We start from the raw sequence: 20,619 nt of genomic DNA, 5'->3' as shown, positions 1-20,619 counted from the left end.
AAACCATTTCAAATATTTTTATCGGTATTCGTAGTACATGCTGTTCTACTTTGTCATTTCAGAATACGACTATATTGTGAGAATCTGACTTTCAAATTACTTGTTTTGTTGCAAATAAAACCTTTACTTGAGTATTGCAAAGATGCGATCTCCAAAATTTTATGAATTATTTCACTATTGTTTCTTGACATAATCATTATCGTTTTATCACTAGTTACATATAAAATTGTGCTTTTAAAAAAAAGTTCTGCCTTATTAGGCTGTGTGGTTTAAGTGCTGTAAAAATAAAAAAGGCAGGTTTAATTCCTAAAATGAAAGCCGTGAGAACAAAAAATACTGTTTCAATGACATAGGTACACGAAGCAACAGGCGAACAAACGGACCTGCAATGATATGGGTTGATGACTTGCAACGTGTTGCTGGATTCTCACAGAGAAAGCTTAAGAAACCGTAAAGCGGAAAGTATATTTATCTTTTTTTTTACCAAGTCTTTCTAGACAGTTAAAAGATTTAATCCTATAGATGTTAAATCAAACTTGTCATATGCATGCTTTTAACCATTTCTTACATCATCATCATTATCTTTCTTCTTTTCGCACCCAGTAGTGCGTAAATTTTTTCAATTTTAAGGATCATTCAAATCAATTTTTTACGTCTGCCCTGCCAGGAATCAAGCCCAGGACCTCGAAAACGGTAGGCAAACGCACCAACTAGGCGGACTTATCTCGATTTATATTTGATTTTCCCATTCAGGAATTTTACCTGAGAGGAACTACTAGTCTTAATCACTGGTTTAAGGTTTTGGTTCTATTTCACAAAGAGAACTGTACTTTTTTTCCCCCCGAACACATAGTAAACCTTTTTTTGATAAATATTTTTTTGCGTTTTTGGGGCCAATTTCTTTAAACCGTTAATAACCGTGTAAGAAAATGGGAAACAAGTTGTGGTAGAGCTGGTTTCTCTGACTTATAAGTAAGTGATACTATCACAGGTCTGCAACTCATTACTTGATGAAAAGATTTTTTATTTATTTTCAGTTCACAGACAGTAAAAGATATCACAATATAAATACTATTTATAAACAAAAATAAAAAAACAATAACACTAAACATCTTACACCAATTATATGTAAACACCAATAGTCACAAAAAAAATGCTTTCATTTTAAGTTACTAAAGCAGTTCATTAGAATTTAAATAAGATTAATTTTAATAAAATGTAATTTAAGATACTGCAATTTATACAATCGAATTTAATTTTACTGGATTATTAATAAAGTCCCGTAGTAGTAATAAGTTTTTTTTTAATGTTTATCAATTGATTATAGTAATAATAGTCACAATAAAATAACATAAATAAAAAACAATGCGTACTCTTATTTAGTGTATCCGTTTTATTATTGTTGTACATGTGGTAAACTGACCTCTTAAAACAGAGGCATTTCAACAGAAATGGATAACATTTTTAAGAAAAAAATATAAAAGTCCGGGCATTTTAAGGCCTACGATCTATCATTTACCAGTTATATAATATTTTTGTTCTAATTTTAGATTTTTTTAACCGATGGAGGGGTTTCTAGCTTCAGATTTTTCTGGCAACTCGTTTAATCTATTTAAAAAAGCTGTTTTAAATACTAATTATCAGTCTCGCCTACAATTGTATAATATAATATTATGTACATACTGCCATTTTTCCCATTTTTTAACAGAAGTCAAGTACATTTATTAATTTTCGTAACTTTATACTAGTTCCTTCCTATATAGATATTTTCAAAATATTTTATTTCCAACAATTTATCAGTCTCAAAGATTGAAATTAAGAAAACTAGGACGAAAACGCTCGTTAGTCAGTGAATAAATTAATAAAACTCTATCAAGAAGTAACATTGTTAACTATTAAAACTCTATCAAAAGTAAGGTGAAATGGTTTATAAGTTTAAAAATCTTTATTTATTATTCTAAATCTATTTCATCACTTTCAAAGTACTTCCCTCTCGATACAATACACTTATGCCGACGTTTTTTCCAATCCCCGAAACAATAGTTAAAGTAGATTTTCGGAATGGCCTTTAAAGCGCGCAGCGATTTGGTTTTTATCTCTTCAACCGTGTCAAAACGGTGTCCCCGGAGCGGTCGTTTAAGCTCAGGGAAAAGCCAAAAGTCACACCGTGCTTAATCAGGTGAATAAGATGGTTGCGGAACGATGAGTTGAATTTTTGGCGAGATGGTCTCGAAGCACCAATGCAGTGTAAGATGCTGCATTATCACGGTACAAAAACCAAGAATTGTCGGCCTATAATTCTGATCCCTTTTCGCGAATGGCTTCACGTAAACATCTCATAATGATGAAACAATATGCGCTGTTAACAGTTTAGCCCGGCGGAAGGAATTCATAATGCACCACTCCATGATAATCGAAAAAAACCATTGACATGATTTTGATTTTTGAAGAACTTTGGGGCGATTTTTTCGGTCTTGACTCACCTTTAGCGCGGTGTTCGCTTGATTGGTCGGTTGTTTCCTGGTCGTATGCATAGATCCATATCTCACAAAACATTTTCAGGCACAAAACATGCTTTAAAATGGTCTAAACTGATCCAAATAAAATGTTAACAGTATCAGCGAGATTTCTAATTGTCAATCGGCAATTTTTGAGCACCAAATCTTTGATTTCCTTGACGAGTTGTTTATCAGTTCATGTTAATAGTCGCCAAGGGCGACTTTTGTCTTCAACGCTTTCTCTGCCTTCTTTGAATTGTTTAAACCACTCGTAAACATTTTTTGTGACATAACCTGGTCACTGAAGGCCTTCTGCAACAATTTCAACGTTTCTGCAGCAGAAATTTCGTCCCGCAAACAAAATTTAAAGCAACTTCTATGCTGAACAAAATCGGACATTGTAAAAATCGCTAAATTATTTTTTTATTGTTCACAAAACACGTATGTTGATAATTGTTCAATAGTAATTGAACAAACGCAGATTTCGACATGAAATTTGGCGTGCGTATTTTAAATTTAAATTCATACCTTATTTTCACCATGATTAATATGATTAATCCTTCGTATTAAAATTATCAACTCTAAAATATCGAAAAAATACAAGTATCTCAAAGGTTTATTTTACTTTTGATTAGAAAAATTAATCTTGTTACTTCGGTTAATAATTGGTTTATGAACTTCAAATTAGATTTTACTGTTTTTAAGGGCGCGCTTATCTCTCGACCTTTTTGTTACCTTACATTATTGTAGCCTGATATATCTACGTATACGTTAAGTTATCAATACAATAACAGTCGCACTTTATGTAAATGAGTTTGACCTTGTAATAATTTGACCTTGTATCTTATATTATAATAAACCCTTTGCAACTGTTATTGTGGTTAAGGTTTGAAATAACATTTTTCAGGTATGACATAATATTATTTAGTCTAGTAACAAATCGACATTTTAAATTAGTCAGCTTTAATTTTACATTAAATGAACAATGTAGTTTATTTAATAAATTTAGCGTCTGAGCCTCTTTTAGGTATTTTAAGTATTTTTATGTGCTTTTAACGTACGCACCAGAGATTATACACGTCCGCACATTGGCTCGCACCGAGAGATACTGAACGACTCGCAAACATGATCAGAAAATTTAGTCATCGTCATAATGGTGCATTGGGCACTGCATTGATAGACCAACGTTAGAGTAACCTGATATTTTTTTGTTTCATTAAGGTACGATGGTCAGTTTTACGCTATAGGTTCCAGTCCAGGGACTATGTTAAACATGTAGACTATGTAAGACGAGTGTAAAAATACTTTCTTAAATAAATATTGCATGTCAACTATGTTGGGAATCAAACCGAGACCTCTTGAATGGTAGGTAAACGGGCTGAGCACTACACTACGAGGCTTCCTATAAAAGTCTATAAAGGTCTTCCACTCCTCTGTTCGTCGTCTCATGAACATTTGTTCGACCCCCACTCAAACTCCCTCCACCACTTAAACACACACTCGTACTGTTCATAACGCCTTCCCATAAACCGTTTTGATTCGTGAAAAAAAATCGGTAGGTGTAATTACCGTGTTCCAGCGATGCTCGCTCTGTTAGGAGATTCTCCTCTACCACTTTGTGTTGCCAACCTTCAATAAACAAAAAACCACAGCCCGTTATGGTCAAAGTACACTTACTTTCTGAACGCCGGCCTCTGTGCGGCTGCCTCTGTGGCGTAATGGATAAGACACTTGACTCGCGCACGGAAGGTTCCGAGTTTGATTCCCAGTTAGAACACGATAGAAAACAGTTAGAAATGTGAATTTTCTCAAGCCTAAGTTTTCTATGTTGTAATTCACCTATGTCTGCATCAATGAAGACTTCAGCTTTTTAACCTCACAAAAATCAACAGATGTAAGAATAAAAAAAAATGGATGTTCAAACATGGATAGAAAAGTGAATTTTACACAGTATGAAATGTGAGAACTCAAACCAGCTTATTACAGGCCATAAGCAGTTTCGATTCCTAGAATTTTCCAACTCTGTTATAATATGTTGACCATTATCATAATTATCAGTGGACTTTTATATTTTATTTTATTCATTTATTTTTACTTTTACATTGTTTGTAATTTTTTTTATACAGAATAATGTTCCCTCACTGGGGTATTCCGTGCCGAGGAAAACATTTTACAAAATGTGAAACATGCCTAAGATTAGCTATTTAACAAAGTTAACATAATAATAACAATAAAAAAAAACCTAACTAATCCTATTAACCTAATTATCATTAACATAATAAACAATAAAAAATTAAAATAATCATAACAAACATAACCAATTTATATAGACCAATAGTACAAATTTCATAAACAGTACACACATTTTACCTATTTGGCTTGGTCCATTCATATTAATTAGTATTATAATAAAATAATTGTTGATTATTTTTTAAGTGGTACAAAATAAAATCATATAAGATATATAATATAAGCATAAGTTCATAATATATTGCAATACATACCACAATTGAACGTAGTTATGCAGAAAGCAGCCAGTCCATAATTTTGAAAAAATGAGATATTGATTTTATCTATTGCAGTAAGGTCAATTCTATGTTCTGCTGAAAACAGCCAGACCGCTTTGATACAAAAAACTTTATTAATCACCTTCTGAAAATGGTATCGATTACAAAAAAGCCTTTTCTTAATTTGCAGAAAATGCGCACGGCACTAGAAAAATCTCACGGTACTTTAAAAATCATTTAAACTGGCCAAATGCATAATTAGATTCTTGTTTGGAATATATAAAAAAACTCATGTATTCATTGCTTATCATTTGTTAAGGTCAAAAACATTCTAACTGTTGTGTAGATTAGATTATACAGTCTTTTCACAAATGTGCTATTATCTCAGTTTCACTTTTTATGGCTAGCTGCTTTCTGCATAACTACGTTCAATTTATAATCAGTAAAATAAGAAGTAAATATTCTAAAGCTTCGCCTACTTACTATTTCAAATCGTACTCTCTTGTGGCTTTTATTAATGCAGCTATGTCTAATGGTATTGAAGAAGTTCAGCGTTTTTTTTTTTATCGTTTTATAGTTTATCAAGCTTAAACAATTATTTTTCAAATGTGCATCGTATTATCAGCGATATATTTTTTTACGTTTTCTCATTTTAAAATTACTCAACTTTTGACGACACAAGTTCTCTTTGGTAAGTTCTACTGATTAGTGAATTGGCTTTCCGCAAGCCGGAATAATTACACTGTAACATTGGTTGATTCTTATGAACTTGTGACGTCGTTCGAAGCGTTTATTAAAAAATGTATATTTTAAAAAACACACATTTCGAAAACACAAAAATCACCGGTCAATTTAATGCTCTTAATTTTAACGCTCGTGGGAAAACATATTTTATATTTAATTTCTAGTGCCACTGAAATTCCTCATTGCCAACCTATTAAAATGCTATTTTTACTGCCGTTGGTTTGACAGTTTTCTCTCAAAAATAACATTTGTTGCCCTGAACGTCTTTGTGGTACAAAGAACCTTATTTATTTATTGTACAATTTCTAAGCCATCTGTAATAAATTGTACCATTTTTTTAAATCAAAAAAACTCATGTATTCATTGTATTAATTTTTACCTGAGAATATACTCGTAGAAAAGGAAAACACACATTTGGGATTCTGGTTCTATTTCAAACATGGTTCTGTATTATGTGTTCCATCCGGACACGGGAATAACAAATACATACTCATGAATTGAAACCGAACTACACTCATTGCAAAACGTTCTCTTAGTCAGAACCAATTATTCTCATAAGCTTCCTCAATCTTGAACACCGCCAGCTCTTCAGATACTGTCCCTTGGGAAAAGTACAATTTAATTTATTTAATGTAAAAGCTGTGTAGGATTTGTCTCTGTAACGTGTTCCGGGAAGGTTGACGTTTGATTAGACAAATGTGTTATGTATTGTTATTCCAGACGTTTCTGCTCTTTTGATCCTAGAGGACGAAATAAATTCAAGAGACATACGTTGACCTTATTCGGATGTTTCTCACATTTTAGCAAAACGGGGGAAATATTTTTCTCGCTTGAAAAATTATTTATATCTTTATTCCCAAAAGCAATATGTTTTAATCGATAAACTGGAGCTGGCGCCTTCGCAAAACTTACACAAACGCATTTAAAATTTACAAGATGTTGATTTTAAAAATGTTATATTAAATTTTAGCAAAGTGTGTTTTTTTTATATCCATGTTGAATTAGAGGGTTGTTTAAATAAAAAAAATACAATAGGTTAAGAAAATGTTTTATATTAATTTGTTTTTACACAAGTACATTTTTTATTTATGATTATATTTTTTGTTCATCATTTTCGACGAAGTAAATAATAAAAAGGCTAGTTATCTGGCGGTGCGTTACTAAATAAATATTTGTCATTTTTTTGCCTGATTTGTTTTTTAACAAAGCACATTTGACAAAATGTTATTTTAAGGATTTTAAAATTAATATTTTGTCCATTAAAAATGTGTTTGTGTAAGTTTTGTGATCGCGCCAGCACTAGATAATCGGCCGTTATGATTAGACTAAATGAAAAAATATATTTATACCCAGTGTTTTTAATCCACATTCATTGAATATACGTATATTATTATTTTTTACTATTGAAAATTGTAGCAAAATTCAGATGAACGCAGAAGCATCCTGTGTGTATTTTACTACCATGTCATTAGCAATAGTAGTATATCTCACTCTCATAAGCGCGTCTTAACGCGAGAGAGATAGATATTATTTTCATAATGCGTAGGCCGTGCGATGTTATAACATACGCTTATTCACAGATACTACACAATGCGTTGGTGTAAGTTTTGTAAACGCATCAGCTTTAAATAATCGACCAGTATCTAGTTTTTAGTACTTAACCACTTTCCGAAATTTTATTTCTACTAGTTTTTATACTCGTAGTACTCACCACATTACCCTTACAATACTAAAATTCACAGTAGTATTTCTTAAATCCTTAGGCCCGGTTGTTTGATCATTTCTAATAATTAAGAATGCAAAATGATTGTACTTATTTAAAGACGGAACCTTTTTTAAGGTTAACATATTTTTCAACAACAGAGATGTAGAATATTTCAAAGATGGGAATATTGATGTTTAGCCTTTTACATGACTTAAAACCTGTCATTGGCTGGATTAAGTGGCCACTTTACACATTGAGTACCAATCATTATTCCGCTTATGTAATTTTTTATTTGTTATAATTTTTTATTTGTATTTTACAATAGGTATACATAAGTTACAAATACGAAAAAATCTATTACATTAACACTAAAAAATCCTTCAAAGGCATGGCCTGTGTGGGTATATATTTTGATTTCAATTGAAAGAAAGTCTACTGGAAGAATACGATAGATTTTTTAAATTTATAAACTACGTGCTAATATTAGAACACATTTTTTTGTCGCAAAAAATAAAAAAAATGTAAGAAAAGTATATTCTGTTCACTAAACAACATCCATATTTCTTTGAATCTTCCAACTAACAACTATAAAAGCGTGGATCACATGAAACCCACTCCATCCTCACTCATATTCTATATTCTTCGATTCTTGTATTAAAATTTATAATTTTTTTAAATTACACGTATTTAAAAAATCTGTAATGAAAATTATAAAACAAATTTTATCTGTATACACGAGCATTTTGCTTCATTGGAGAGGTAAAAAAGTATAAAACTTAAAAATATCATATTGATGTCTGCTTTTTTATAAATTTGGGTTGAATAGTGGGGTGAAAAAAGAGATTTTACATATTTTTTATTATGTTGTACTTATATTTTTGTTAGTTTGTATATAATGAATAACAACTACCTTAGATAAAATATTTGTACGAGTTGAATTTTTACGATTATTAAAATATCTTTAAATTTTCCATTCATCCATTCCTACGGTAAATACGGAAAAATTAGTAACGTTTTCCTAACTGTATGACGCCAAGAGCCATGTCGTTTTAGTTAGTTTTTGTCCAACATACCATTTTTAACCAAATTGAATTAAGAGTACAAAAGTTCTGAGAAAGCCTTTATTTATAAAATTCAAAGGAAAAATATTTATTTTTTAAATTGTTAAAGGGGTTTTTTCTACGAATGTTGCATAAAGTTTTGGTCATTATTTATGCTTGTTTCGTAAAAAAATAGAACTATACTTCTACAGATTTGTGTTTTTGTCTGTTGGACAATAACGAACTGAAGCGACGATGTGTTGAGATGGGATACAACATAATGGATGGTGAAAGCATGCACATGATAAAGCAATTGCAAAAATAAAAAAATAACAAGAAGAATAAAAAACTCAATCATTAAACATGTAATTTAATAACATCTTGGCAAAACGCTTAAAAGTATATAAATATAAGCAATATCTCGCAGCAGTCTCCTGCAATGGTTCATTCTCTTGTAGAGGAAATCCAAACATCTCTCTTGAAAACGACTTTCATTTTGGAGCACTTAATAGGTGTATCCAGGACAATAAACACTCTTGGGGCAAAAGATAAATTTCTCTAAGCAAAAGTCGTACGTGTTTTTGGTATTAAATAATTCAAATTAAAGGAAAACTTCGTACGAGCATTCTGCTGTCTCTTGTAACCGCATGACCAGAAATATGTAAATGACTCTTTTTTTTTAATTGTCTAATATCCAGTACCTTCAAATTCAATCTACTTCTCATTTGGGAAAGCGGAAGTTTCAAGAGGTCAAAAGCAACAAGCCATATTTTATTGCAAATCGTTAAGAAATACTCATGTGAGAGCGACATGCTGAATAAAAACATAAGTTCAAGTGAGTCCTAGAATTTAAATGTGATCAAAAAAGTTATATCATTTAAACGTATTTTTTTTTATTAATTCGGTATTGTTGTACAAAACTGTAAATCATGAATTTTTATCTGGCTTATGCTTATTTTACAAACCTTTTTATATTTTATTTATTCTCACCGAAATAAAACAACTCATTTGAGGGGGTACGTCAGAAAAAACCATTTTGTGACATTACAAAATAATAATTTATCACAATCTAATTTTGTAATAACACATATTTAATGCATCTTTATATGAACAGATTTAAAAATATTCTCAAACGAAAACACTTTTTTTTATGTGGTAGGTTTAGAGATTCACTTGACTTTTCGTTTTTAAGTTAATCGGACAGTTTATTACATTGGGAACGGCTAATGTTTTTAGAGACTTTTCGTGGCTTAAAATTGACTCTGTTTATGTCTTATGTCAGCGTGCATCATTAAAAAAATATTTTTAAATTATTAAATTTACAGTTTCTCAAGCTCTTTTTATATATTATTCAATTATTTTTTATTGTTGAGAATTCTCCATTTCACAAATCAACCATTCGCATTCCAACCAGAAGACTAACCTAATTTGAAAATACTGAAAGTCATATTTCACAAATCTCGCGAATGAAGTAGAAAAATCTTCTCGCGCGAAAAATTCCTCATCAAAAATTAAAACCCCAACATACAAATCTCCATGCCGTGCGAGAATCTGGGATTAGCCCGCACCTTTACACGGCCACACGCGTGTTCCCGGGTATGTGTAGAAAGTGTATGTATACTGTGATGTACGTATTAAATACAGTTCGGCGTGTCTGTATACACGACACACGCGTCTTGTTCACATAAAACTAACACACAGCAAACTTAGTGCGGCATTGAAAACCCGCCGGCGTTTTTTGCCTTTGTACAATTTGTATACTGTACAAAAGAGTCCATTTCCGTTTCTTCATTTCCTCTTTACACAGTACACTCTTTGCCCCGCTTTCCTCGTAAAATTGTCACGGCAAAAGAATGTGCCCACATAATGCTCGTCGGAAGATTTTTTCCTTCTCCGATTGCCGAAGCTGTGTTAGCAGCGAAACATGCGCGGGAAATTACTTTTGCTCCTGAGATACCCCTCTCTCTTAATCAAATCCAATAGGGCGGACCTCGGATATTTTGACCTAAGATTTTGCGGTTTATTGATACCCTTATATTCGTAATATCGGAGTTGCTGATAAAGCCGTTTTACAATATTGGGAAAGCCGAACTTAAACTACTAAGTGCTTAGTTGTCTTCGTATGTCGTCTTTGTGTTTGTAGTTTATACATATACTCCAACTTGAATTTACTATCACGGTCCCTCGCATAATATGACAAACCTCAAAAGTTTTACTACGCTTTGAAACTTGTTTATGATATTAATTAATATGTGCGTACTAATTAAAATGATAAACACATTTCTCGCTTTAAATTGTCATGTCTACATGTAAATATATCATAGCGTCATTTCTGAATAAGAACATCTACGTATTTAAACCATCCGTCTATAAGCTATGTCAATGAACGTAATTAAAAACTAAAAGTATTTGCATTATAGTATGGTTAGGTATATCATATTGTGTATTATTGTATGGTTGGGTCGTTTAAAAATGTGTCACAGCGTGAATAAATTTCTAAACCTGCCTCCTTTTCTCACGCCAACTTTAATCCTGTCTCTTTCGCACCTGTATGAAGTTCCAAAAACTATTTAATTTATTATTTTGTCACCTGAGGTCAGTGTTTGCTCAAAATTTAACTAACATATACGTTAACCGCCAAATCAATTTTGGTATAAACGCATCGCATAAAAATAAAATATAATTAATAATAAACTCGAACTAAATTTATGTGGTAAAGAAGATACCATCAGTTTGATGTTTTGCCGCTGTTTTCGGAACGAAATCTACAAAACGTCAGTCTATCTCAATTCCTTTCCTATTTAATCCAATGTTGCGCTGTGACAAAACAAAATTTATATGTCTGCTATCGGAAACAAGCTTACGCAATCGCCAAAGTGCGTTTCTAAAACCAAAAATGACGGTCATTGAGTGAAGAGGGAACACTATGAAATCACCCGTTGACCCGTTGCTTCAGTCGTATTGAAGCGTGCATCATTTATTGGAGTACTGTGACGAATCCTCGTGTTTTATTTTATGCCGATTATATTTGATATATTTTTAATAAATAAGAACACATTTTTATAAAGAAATATTCAAGTTACATGTAGGCATATTTTGTCACCATCTTTTTACAAAAAAAAATATTTCGCGTTGACCTATAGTACGCTTCCGCCCCCTGCCCTAGATATTTTACTTTGCAGAAATGTTCATTAATATGTTTTACTAAAATCCTGCAAAAATTATATTTTAGTTCATCCAGCTTTTATTGATATTTTTTACGTAAACAAGTTGTTCTGATTTCCTTAAATAATTTTTATCTTATCTTAGTTTATATTTTTTTATCCAGTTTATTCATTTTTATCTCACAGCTTTTCAAACCGCAGCTATGTAAGTTTGTCTCAAGAAGAGCTATATGATATTATGAAATCTTCAAAAAATATCTTCTCGAGAGCAGCGCAAGTATTTACCAAAAATATTGGAGATACGCACTAATTGTCTACTGTGACGCTTTTTTCAATATCATAAATCTTAATACATCATGATTCATATTATGATTATTTAAAAAATAAATTGCGAGTCATTATAATTTCAGCACGTTTAAAGAAAAAGAGGAGAAATAATTGGAATCCCGAATGGAGCTTAAGTATATTTTGCCTCAAACAACAGGCACAAATCAGAATACAGCAGGGTGGCATCTATCTGTTTTTTTATATCTCAGCGAGCAATCTGAAACAGCTAAAATATGTAACGTCAGTATCCAAGTCGGCTTATGCTATTCAGATGAGACACAAATATTAAGTGGACATCAAGTTGAGGCAAACATATTAAGAAAACATGCCTAAGAAACAGCCTTTTACAGCATTTTCACAGGCATATTTTCTCATAGTCCCAAAGTCATAGATTTTATTTGTTACCAAACGGAGAACTTTCGGAAGAAGAAAAAACGAGGCGAGAAATAAAGACGTGAAACGTTTCGTAGACGTTTTGCGGGGAAATCCTCAAAAATGAATACCAACTAGGATATATTATAAAATATAATTGTTATATCATCAGATTTCTATGTGTCTTCACTCTAAGATTAACCAAAGAAAAGAAGAAAGAGTTATCTTCGGAAGCGCCAGAGTTTCTTATACTTCCAAATTATATAAATACAAAGACGTTGTGGGAACGAAACACAAAATAGAGGTTACAGTACATGATTAAAACATGTCGATGATGAAATGGAGACTAGTATTGAATCTGATTCAACAGATAGTGAATTATCAAAAAGTAATTTTTAATCGTGTTTTGTGAATTCGGGCCCACTGTGCATCGTCGGGAATCAAACCCGTGACCCACAAAATGTTTTTTTTTAATGTTCGAATGAATTTCATATTTTGTTTTATTTATTTCATCCTATATTCAAACATTCGATAATATTTTTGCCGAAACTTTTTGTATTTGAAGAGGATTCAGGTTTCGGGATTATTATTTAATTTCAGTCCTTTCACCTCAAGTTCAGATAACGCAAGAATAAAGGTTAGGTCACGCGTGCGATGTCAAAGAAAGGTAGCAGGTTTTTTTCTTTGGCAGGTATGAATTGGATATTACTTTCATGTCTAGTGAAAACTATTTACAAAACACTAATATTGTTCAATAATACATCGGTGAAAGAGTTTTTTTTGCGTGCATCTTAAAAAACTGAAGATATTCTTGCAATTTATGATTTGCTTAAGTATATTTGAACCAATAACTTTATTTAGACAATCAAATTAATTGAGATTTTGCGCTTCGTTTTAATTGACCTCTAGCGATGCACGTAATGGTTTAATATAATAAATTCAAACATTGCGAAAACCTTTATTTCTCTTTAAAGTTCGATACAAGTTTGTTTTTATTTTACTTTTGTTTTAATGTTTTAATCTCTATTTGTATAATATGTTGGTGTTTTAACATACATTAATTCAATCAAATTTAAATCTTTTTCTTTTTATTATTACTTTGTTTGTGTCTGATATTTTCTCCACCTCGTGATAATTTTATTTGCTTACCATGCAAGAGGTATTGCCTTTAATTTCCGACATGATTGACGCTAAATATTTATTTTTAGATTAGAACATTGCATAGTTCTCAAACTGGTATCGGTAAGACTGATTATCTTACCTTTATGTAACAAAAATAATCAAGATATGCTATGGTTGGTGTACCAATGCAATTCCCTATGCACCATTAGGTGCAGAGAGGATATAATTATGATATTGATATAGGTGATATGAGTTGGAATTTGTGTCCCAATAAATGTACAGTAATAAATTATTTGTGAATGTATGAATAAATACATTTGATTCCAAGGATTTTTTAAGGGCCGCTAGTTTTCGATATAAATAAAATTATTAAGTTTTTTATAATAATTTGCTTCAGTTTATAGTTTTTCATGTAACCTACTCATATTTTGTCTATTCTGACAGAAACGATTCATTAACTTATAAAAAGCCTTTTTTGGTGTAACTAACCCTAATTTTAATATACTAATAAATTAATTTTGCGTAGTTGACATATAAATATTTGTACACAAAGCCTATGCAAGAACTATAGATACCATCAGTAGAAATTTTAAATCGTATTGTAAATCCATTGAACTACCTTGGGGTAAAGTTCAATCCTTGTCAACAAACATTTGTATAAACTCAAAATATTGATATATTTTATTTTTTTTTGTTTGTTTCAGGGGGTTCTCTTAAGCCACAATGTATCAGCGCGAGTTGTCCGGAGTAACCAAAGCTTGGTACTGCAGCGGGTAGCGAGGCATAGTGCAGGAAAATATTCCTGTTCGGCCACCAACTCTGAGGGAGAAACAGTCAGCAATCAGTTTATGCTCCGAATCAAATGTAAGTTAATAAACTCAATTTTATTTCAAACATTTTAACAGCGATAGAAACCTTTTTTTAATTAAATATGTAGATCTAGGTATTAACAATTCTCTACGGGAAGTGAAGACGATTTCAGGCTACCTAAATTGAAACCTAGAAATTTTAACATCTTCTTTTTTGTTCAACCAGGAATTTATAACCCAAAGTGCAACTCTTGCCCCGGTTTCTATTTCAGTAAAACGGTTAGAAATTACATTACTAGAACAAGTACACATAATGTGTTTAATTAATAATAACTTATCTGAATTCGCTAATCACCTAATTTTAAATAATCAGACTGATAATAATAGTGGTTAAATATTAATGATGAAATCAGGCGAGAAAGGAAATCTGAGTCAAGTATAATTGATAAGATTGAGAAAGGGTATCTGAGATGGTTTGGTGATGAAGAACGAATGGACAACAAAATAATGGTAAAATAAGCATACATGGCGAAATTGAAACGGTAACGTGAGACGAGGACGACCAAGGAAGACGTGGCATGATCAGATAAACCAAAATCTTAAGTCTGGTCATGTCAAAAGCAGACAGAACCGAAGGGCATGTATAACAAGATGTATGAATGTAGAAGAAACTAGGAATGTTTGCCAGGATAGACGTGTGTGGTGGTGCATCGCATTGGCCACGCCTCTAGTTCGTCACGATTTGGACAAACTTTGAACTTTGTTTGTGACCATTTCAATTTAAATAGAACACCACGATGAATCGCAACGTCACATTATCAAGGCCAAACGTTTTGCTTTTTTGTAGAGACATATTTTTTAACAATTTATTAAAAAAATATGTACAAAAACATTTCTCCACAATATCCATATTGATTTTGAAAATACGATTATTTTTGCCAAATCTATTTCACGTGTTTTTTATCCGTATTCGAAGAATGTGATGTGATGTTTCCCTTTTAATTACCAAATCGTGGTCACATTGGGTTGTGACTAGTGGCAGGAGGAAAGCACGTCATTAGGATCCGATGATAGTACCCACTGAATGATACATATGTAACATGAAGATAACGTGATTAGCCCTACGCTTCAGGTCCCAATCCAGGAACATGATATATGCGTAGGATCACTTTTTTTATCAATACTAAATGCCGACTATCCCAGAAATCAAACTCGGGACCTCAAGCATTGTAGTAGCCACCGAGTTGGCACTCGTCGAGGATTCTGGGTCTATTTCACAAACAAAACTGTATTCTTAATCCACCCGGATACAGAGAATATTTGTCAATTTCGGCAAACTAAATTTTGGGTTGAATTCCGTACTTGTATAAAAAAATTGCAAAACTCTCAAAATATTATTTAAATTGCCACTTTACACACTGCGTATCATTTGATTATGCCTATGAATATCAAAATTAATTCAATCTCTTGATTTTTGTACAGCAAAAGAGGTGAAACCTTTATTTATGTGGAGAATATTCTACTAAATAACCATACTGACGTAAAAAAAATTGTGAAGCAATTTAATATTCAATTTTTTAAAATCAGATTTGAATACCACGGTTAATTCCGAGAAAAACTTCAAAGCTCGACAGTTATTAACTTTTATTCAAACTTGATTATATTTTTTTGGTTTTGCAAAACGATACGCCCTCCCCAGGGCAGCTTGTACTCACAGCAAGTTCGGATGCCTTGATACGCCTTTATAAATAACCTTTTCTTAGAAGTAAAATTTAATCTCGTTGAGTGAAATTAAAGGAAATACCAAAATGAGTCATGTTTTTATTTTCTAATAACATTTATTAAAAATTGACAATTACCGTCGTGAAAATCATAAAGATTGTGAAATCATTTTTTTTTTAAATTAAATATTTGTTTAAATTAAAAATTAAAGTTTTTTGAGTTATACGGTTAACCATTTTAATTTCCTTATACGCACTTAATAGTGCAAAGGGCACCACTCCGATAATTTGTTACATAAAGGCATGATGATCAGTTTTACGTTTCAGGTGCCAATCTAAAGATTATATACATATTATGAAAAATATCACAGCGTGTAAACACTTTTTAAAATATATGTTTACTTATGTCAGCTCTCCGAGAGTCAAACCCGAGACCTCTTGCACATAAAACACTAATCGACTGAATGGATTAAACTGCACTTCACACGCGTAACTGTATTCTTCAATAAATTTTTTTTTGTTCATGGGGCCGTAATTGCATTAAGTGAAAGAAAATTTAAAATACATGGTTCAATGAAGATCTTTATATGTTTGGCGAGCATTTCAAAACATGGTTTAACGAAGATCCTTATTCGTTGGGCGAGCGGAACATAAAACTCATTTAAGTCATTTACATGATTTTCAAGCGTTGTTTGAGTGTTAGGCGTTCCATTATCAACTAAAGTATTGCCATAGAGAATAAATGAAAAAAGAAACAGTCAACATTAGTTTGACAAGATATAATATTGCCGATTCAATGTTAAATCACGACTAAAAAATATTCTTTATTTATTTATATACACGCCTAATGGGCATTTTTAAGGACATATTTATACATAGAAAATTATTATAAAAGAAAGTAGAAAAACACAATGGTAAATAGTAGACTTTGTGGAAATGGAAGCGGGAGAGAGGTGTTTATATTTGAATTTGACGCAGTGATCTAATGAAAGATGACAACTTGTTATCAAAGAAATCAAGACTAGTATGTTTGTTGGCAGACCTTAAAATTTTGGGCATTGAAGAATGAAAACCATAGTTTGTTCTATGGTTATCGATATGAAAAAGTAAGTTTTGTCTTAGATTGCTAGTTGGGATATTTAATTTTATTGAGCTCAGTAGTTCAGGCGCATCAAAGAGTGAGTTGAAAATTTTAAAAAGGACTAGAAGGTCGGACTTATTTCGACGGTATCGAAGAAAATATATATTGAAGCTAGTTTTTAACTCATTATACGTATATTGGTCTCCAGATAAGCCCAACCTCCAGCCTTTATTTCTTAAAAATCGATATTGAACTGATTCAATATTTTTGATGTAAACATTGTAATAAAGAGACCAGATAACGGAGGAATATTCTTTGTGCAGGTGAACTGGGGAACAGAAGAGAGTTTTAAGGGTATTGATATTTTTGAAATCTGTTCTGCCCTCGTTATATAAATAAATCCAAAGAGTTTTAAGGATTTATTGATAACATGTTCAACATGAATTGTAAATGTGTCAAGTATAATACTCAAAATTCGTATACTAGACACAGATGGTAATATTTCATCGTTCAGTGAGTAGAAGTATATGATAGGATTTTCGAGACAAAAAAAATCTCATTACCTTGCACATACTCAAATTGAGATGTAGATTATTGGATAAGCTCCAGGTGCTAAAAGAGAGTAAATCAGATTATTAAAGTAAACAATCGAAAGGGTTGTCAATCTGTTTGAGAATCTTAGTGTCGTCAGCGTACAGCCAAATTTAAGAATTAAGATTTTTTTTTTAGTTAATTAATGAATAGATTGAATAGCAAAGGAGCAAGGTAAGCACCCTGTGGTACACTAGAAATTATGTTAATGCTGTTTGAGATGGAATTATTTACCCTTACAAACTGATTCCTTTCACTAAGATATGATTACGAATTCCAAAGGAAGACAGTTTTGTCAACAGTATTTGGTGATCAACTTTGTCAAAAGCTTTGGAAAAATCGGTGTAAATCACATAAAATTGTTTGTTTTTCTCCAGATCTCTAAATATGGTATCGGTAAAATACAAGAGATTAGTCGTGGTTGATTTACAAGACCGAAAACCAGGTTGCTGATCAACTTAGAAATTTTCGATACTTTATGTTCGCATTTGTTTTTAAAAATAAATTGTTTGATTGCGACCGAAAATACAATTTAATTTTAGCAAATTTCATACCATTTTCATAAAGTAGTTATATTCAACCATGTTTGCTTGAAATTCAATAACATCACGAAATTGTATACTAAAATATCATAATATGAATCCTTTGATAAATTCCCTACAAGGATCAAAGGATTTTGTCATGATTTCAAATATAACTTAACCCATTATTAACATTATCTTGTAGAAAACAAACTTTTCCATTACGCTTAAAATAAACTCAATGCTTTCATTCATCAAGATCATACATGTTAAGGAGATTAGGCACGCGCTTTTGTCGTTACAACACAAGAGTTTGTTTTCCATATTGTTAATTGATACAAACATATCATGTTTGTATCACTTACTGTGGTGTGAACATTTAAATTGCTTTCATGTCGCAGACATCTCGTCGTCAACAATTTTCGATCTCTGAACATAAAACAATGTTATCCACTATATTGTAGATAGTAAAGTCGTTTAGCCACTACAGCGTGATATCAATAGAAGTAGTAAAAGACAGAAAATTTGATGATAGATTCAATTTTAAAAAGAGTTCATTTTAATCTCATAAAACGGAAATTAGATTTGTGTAAACTGATAAAAGAGTAAGTACTTTTGAAAGTTTAAATATAAAAAATGGAATCTTTATCATTGTTTACATTTTGTGATTAGTAAATACTGCTCTGTTCTTATAGGAATAACACGCAACAAGCAAAAATCGCCCATACGGAGAAAAATCATTCTATGATTATTTACTACGAAGTTAGCGATGGATTACACCAATACAACTGCCGGAGTTACTTGTGTCGAGAATCGCAAGTGCAAACCGAAACCGTCTGTTACACGTTTGTTGTTAAACCAAAAACCAAACCAAAATTCGGAACGCTTTTGTTCTATGCAATAGAGCTTAAGGACTTTCTAGATAATTATTACTCTGAGGTTTTGTTATATTCTAACTTATATACTTAACGAGCTCGGCAATGCTTTGCCATTACTAGATTTGAGTACATACTCGTATATAGATTAAATGAACTCAATCAAATGTTTGATATCAATTATTATATTTGGTCCAAATTTGATATGTACGGTTACATTATTCTTTTTGTGTTTCGGTTTACATAAATTGTGAGGACAGGGAATTTTGATGAATAGGTGTTTGAACATTGTTTTCTTGTCACTGTTTTGCAAATGCTTCCCCGAGACTATGCAAAAAGGGCAATTGCTTGTCAGACCTTTGTTAGAATAGACAAAATCGACCGCATCTCAAAAGTGAGCCGATTTTGTTATTTTTTTAGGCGGAGTATCAGAATAATATTTTCTGCATCGGTGTGTTTTGCGTTTTTCAATAAAATAAAAGTTATATTCGTACACCGTGCGGAAGACAACAGATAAAACTGTGCATTTTTACGGGTTTTCGGGTGGTTATATTAACCATTATAGACAGTCTTAAAAAAAAACAAATAATAAAAAGGCGCGAATGATAAATTTCTACAATGTGTAAAAAAATCACTCTTTTAGTGCCATAATCCAGAGAGAAAATACGGAAATACGTTTGTATGAAGAAAAGTCAGACCGCGTTTTCTCTTAAGATTGAACATGATTAAATATACTTACAAAACTTTACTTCATAATGCTTTTACGTAACACGTTTGGTGTTCTCAAATATAGCCGTGTTCTTAAATATGCCCTATAAGTACACACAGACGCACCCGGCACCCTCTAAATTTATGAAAATGTTATAAATAATTAAGAAAAATGGAGAATGTACAAATACAGAAAATTTTGTTTCAAACATTTTTTTTTTTAAATAACCAAATCGGTTCAGTTTTGAAGTGCAGAAAACGGGATAGCGAAACATAGATTTCATCGATTTTAGTTAAGCAAAATTCCCAGATCCTTTTTTGCACAGTATCGCACGATGACAGTAAAGTTTTGACTAGATTTTGCTGCGTCCGTTTTTTTATTCCTTAATTTCTTTCAAATTCAAATATCCTACCTCCCTAAGATATTTTAAATTTGAAATAAAAATGTTCATTCAACACAAAATATTTTTTTTTAAGGATATGCTGATTTTAACATTTTAATTCTACTCTTAAAAATTCGTATTAAAACAGAAGTATGAGAAACCTAGTTAGCTTCTAGTTCATTGGTTTTTCCAAGGTTTATTCCAAATTCTACATAATTTACAGTAACGGTTAAATATTTATCCAAATACAATTTTTCTAACTATCCACGTTCACAATTAACTAATATTTTTTGTTACTGCAATACCAAACGATGGTACACGCTTTTAAAAACAATTCATTAGTATTATAACACAGTCTACCGAAATTAGCAAAGTGGAATTGGCTTTTATTTATCTCAGTTTAAAACTCCTCTTTAATGTTTCATCAGAACCGACCTTGCTTTACGTTAAT

The 20,619-nt window shown here is 31.6% G+C and overlaps 1 protein-coding gene across 1 annotated transcript in view; it reads left to right on the top strand.

The window, feature by feature from the left end:
* The window catches only part of LOC148280308 (synaptogenesis protein syg-1-like), a 243,498-nt gene that overhangs the window by 140,357 nt on the left and 82,522 nt on the right, over positions 1-20,619 (top strand). Inside the window, exon 9 of the mRNA XM_088228614.1 lies at positions 14,184-14,343. Coding sequence (XP_088084740.1) covers positions 14,184-14,343 — 160 coding nt within the window. The remainder of the gene's footprint in view (positions 1-14,183; positions 14,344-20,619) is intronic.

The sequence above is a fragment of the Micrasema longulum genome, unplaced genomic scaffold (assembly GCF_059751315.1).
Source record: "Micrasema longulum isolate JH-2025_06_02 unplaced genomic scaffold, ASM5975131v1 h1tg000597l, whole genome shotgun sequence".
NCBI lineage: Eukaryota > Metazoa > Arthropoda > Insecta > Trichoptera > Brachycentridae > Micrasema > Micrasema longulum.
The sequence above is the reverse complement of the archived record's forward strand: the minus strand, read 5'-3'. Positions and strand labels throughout refer to the sequence as shown.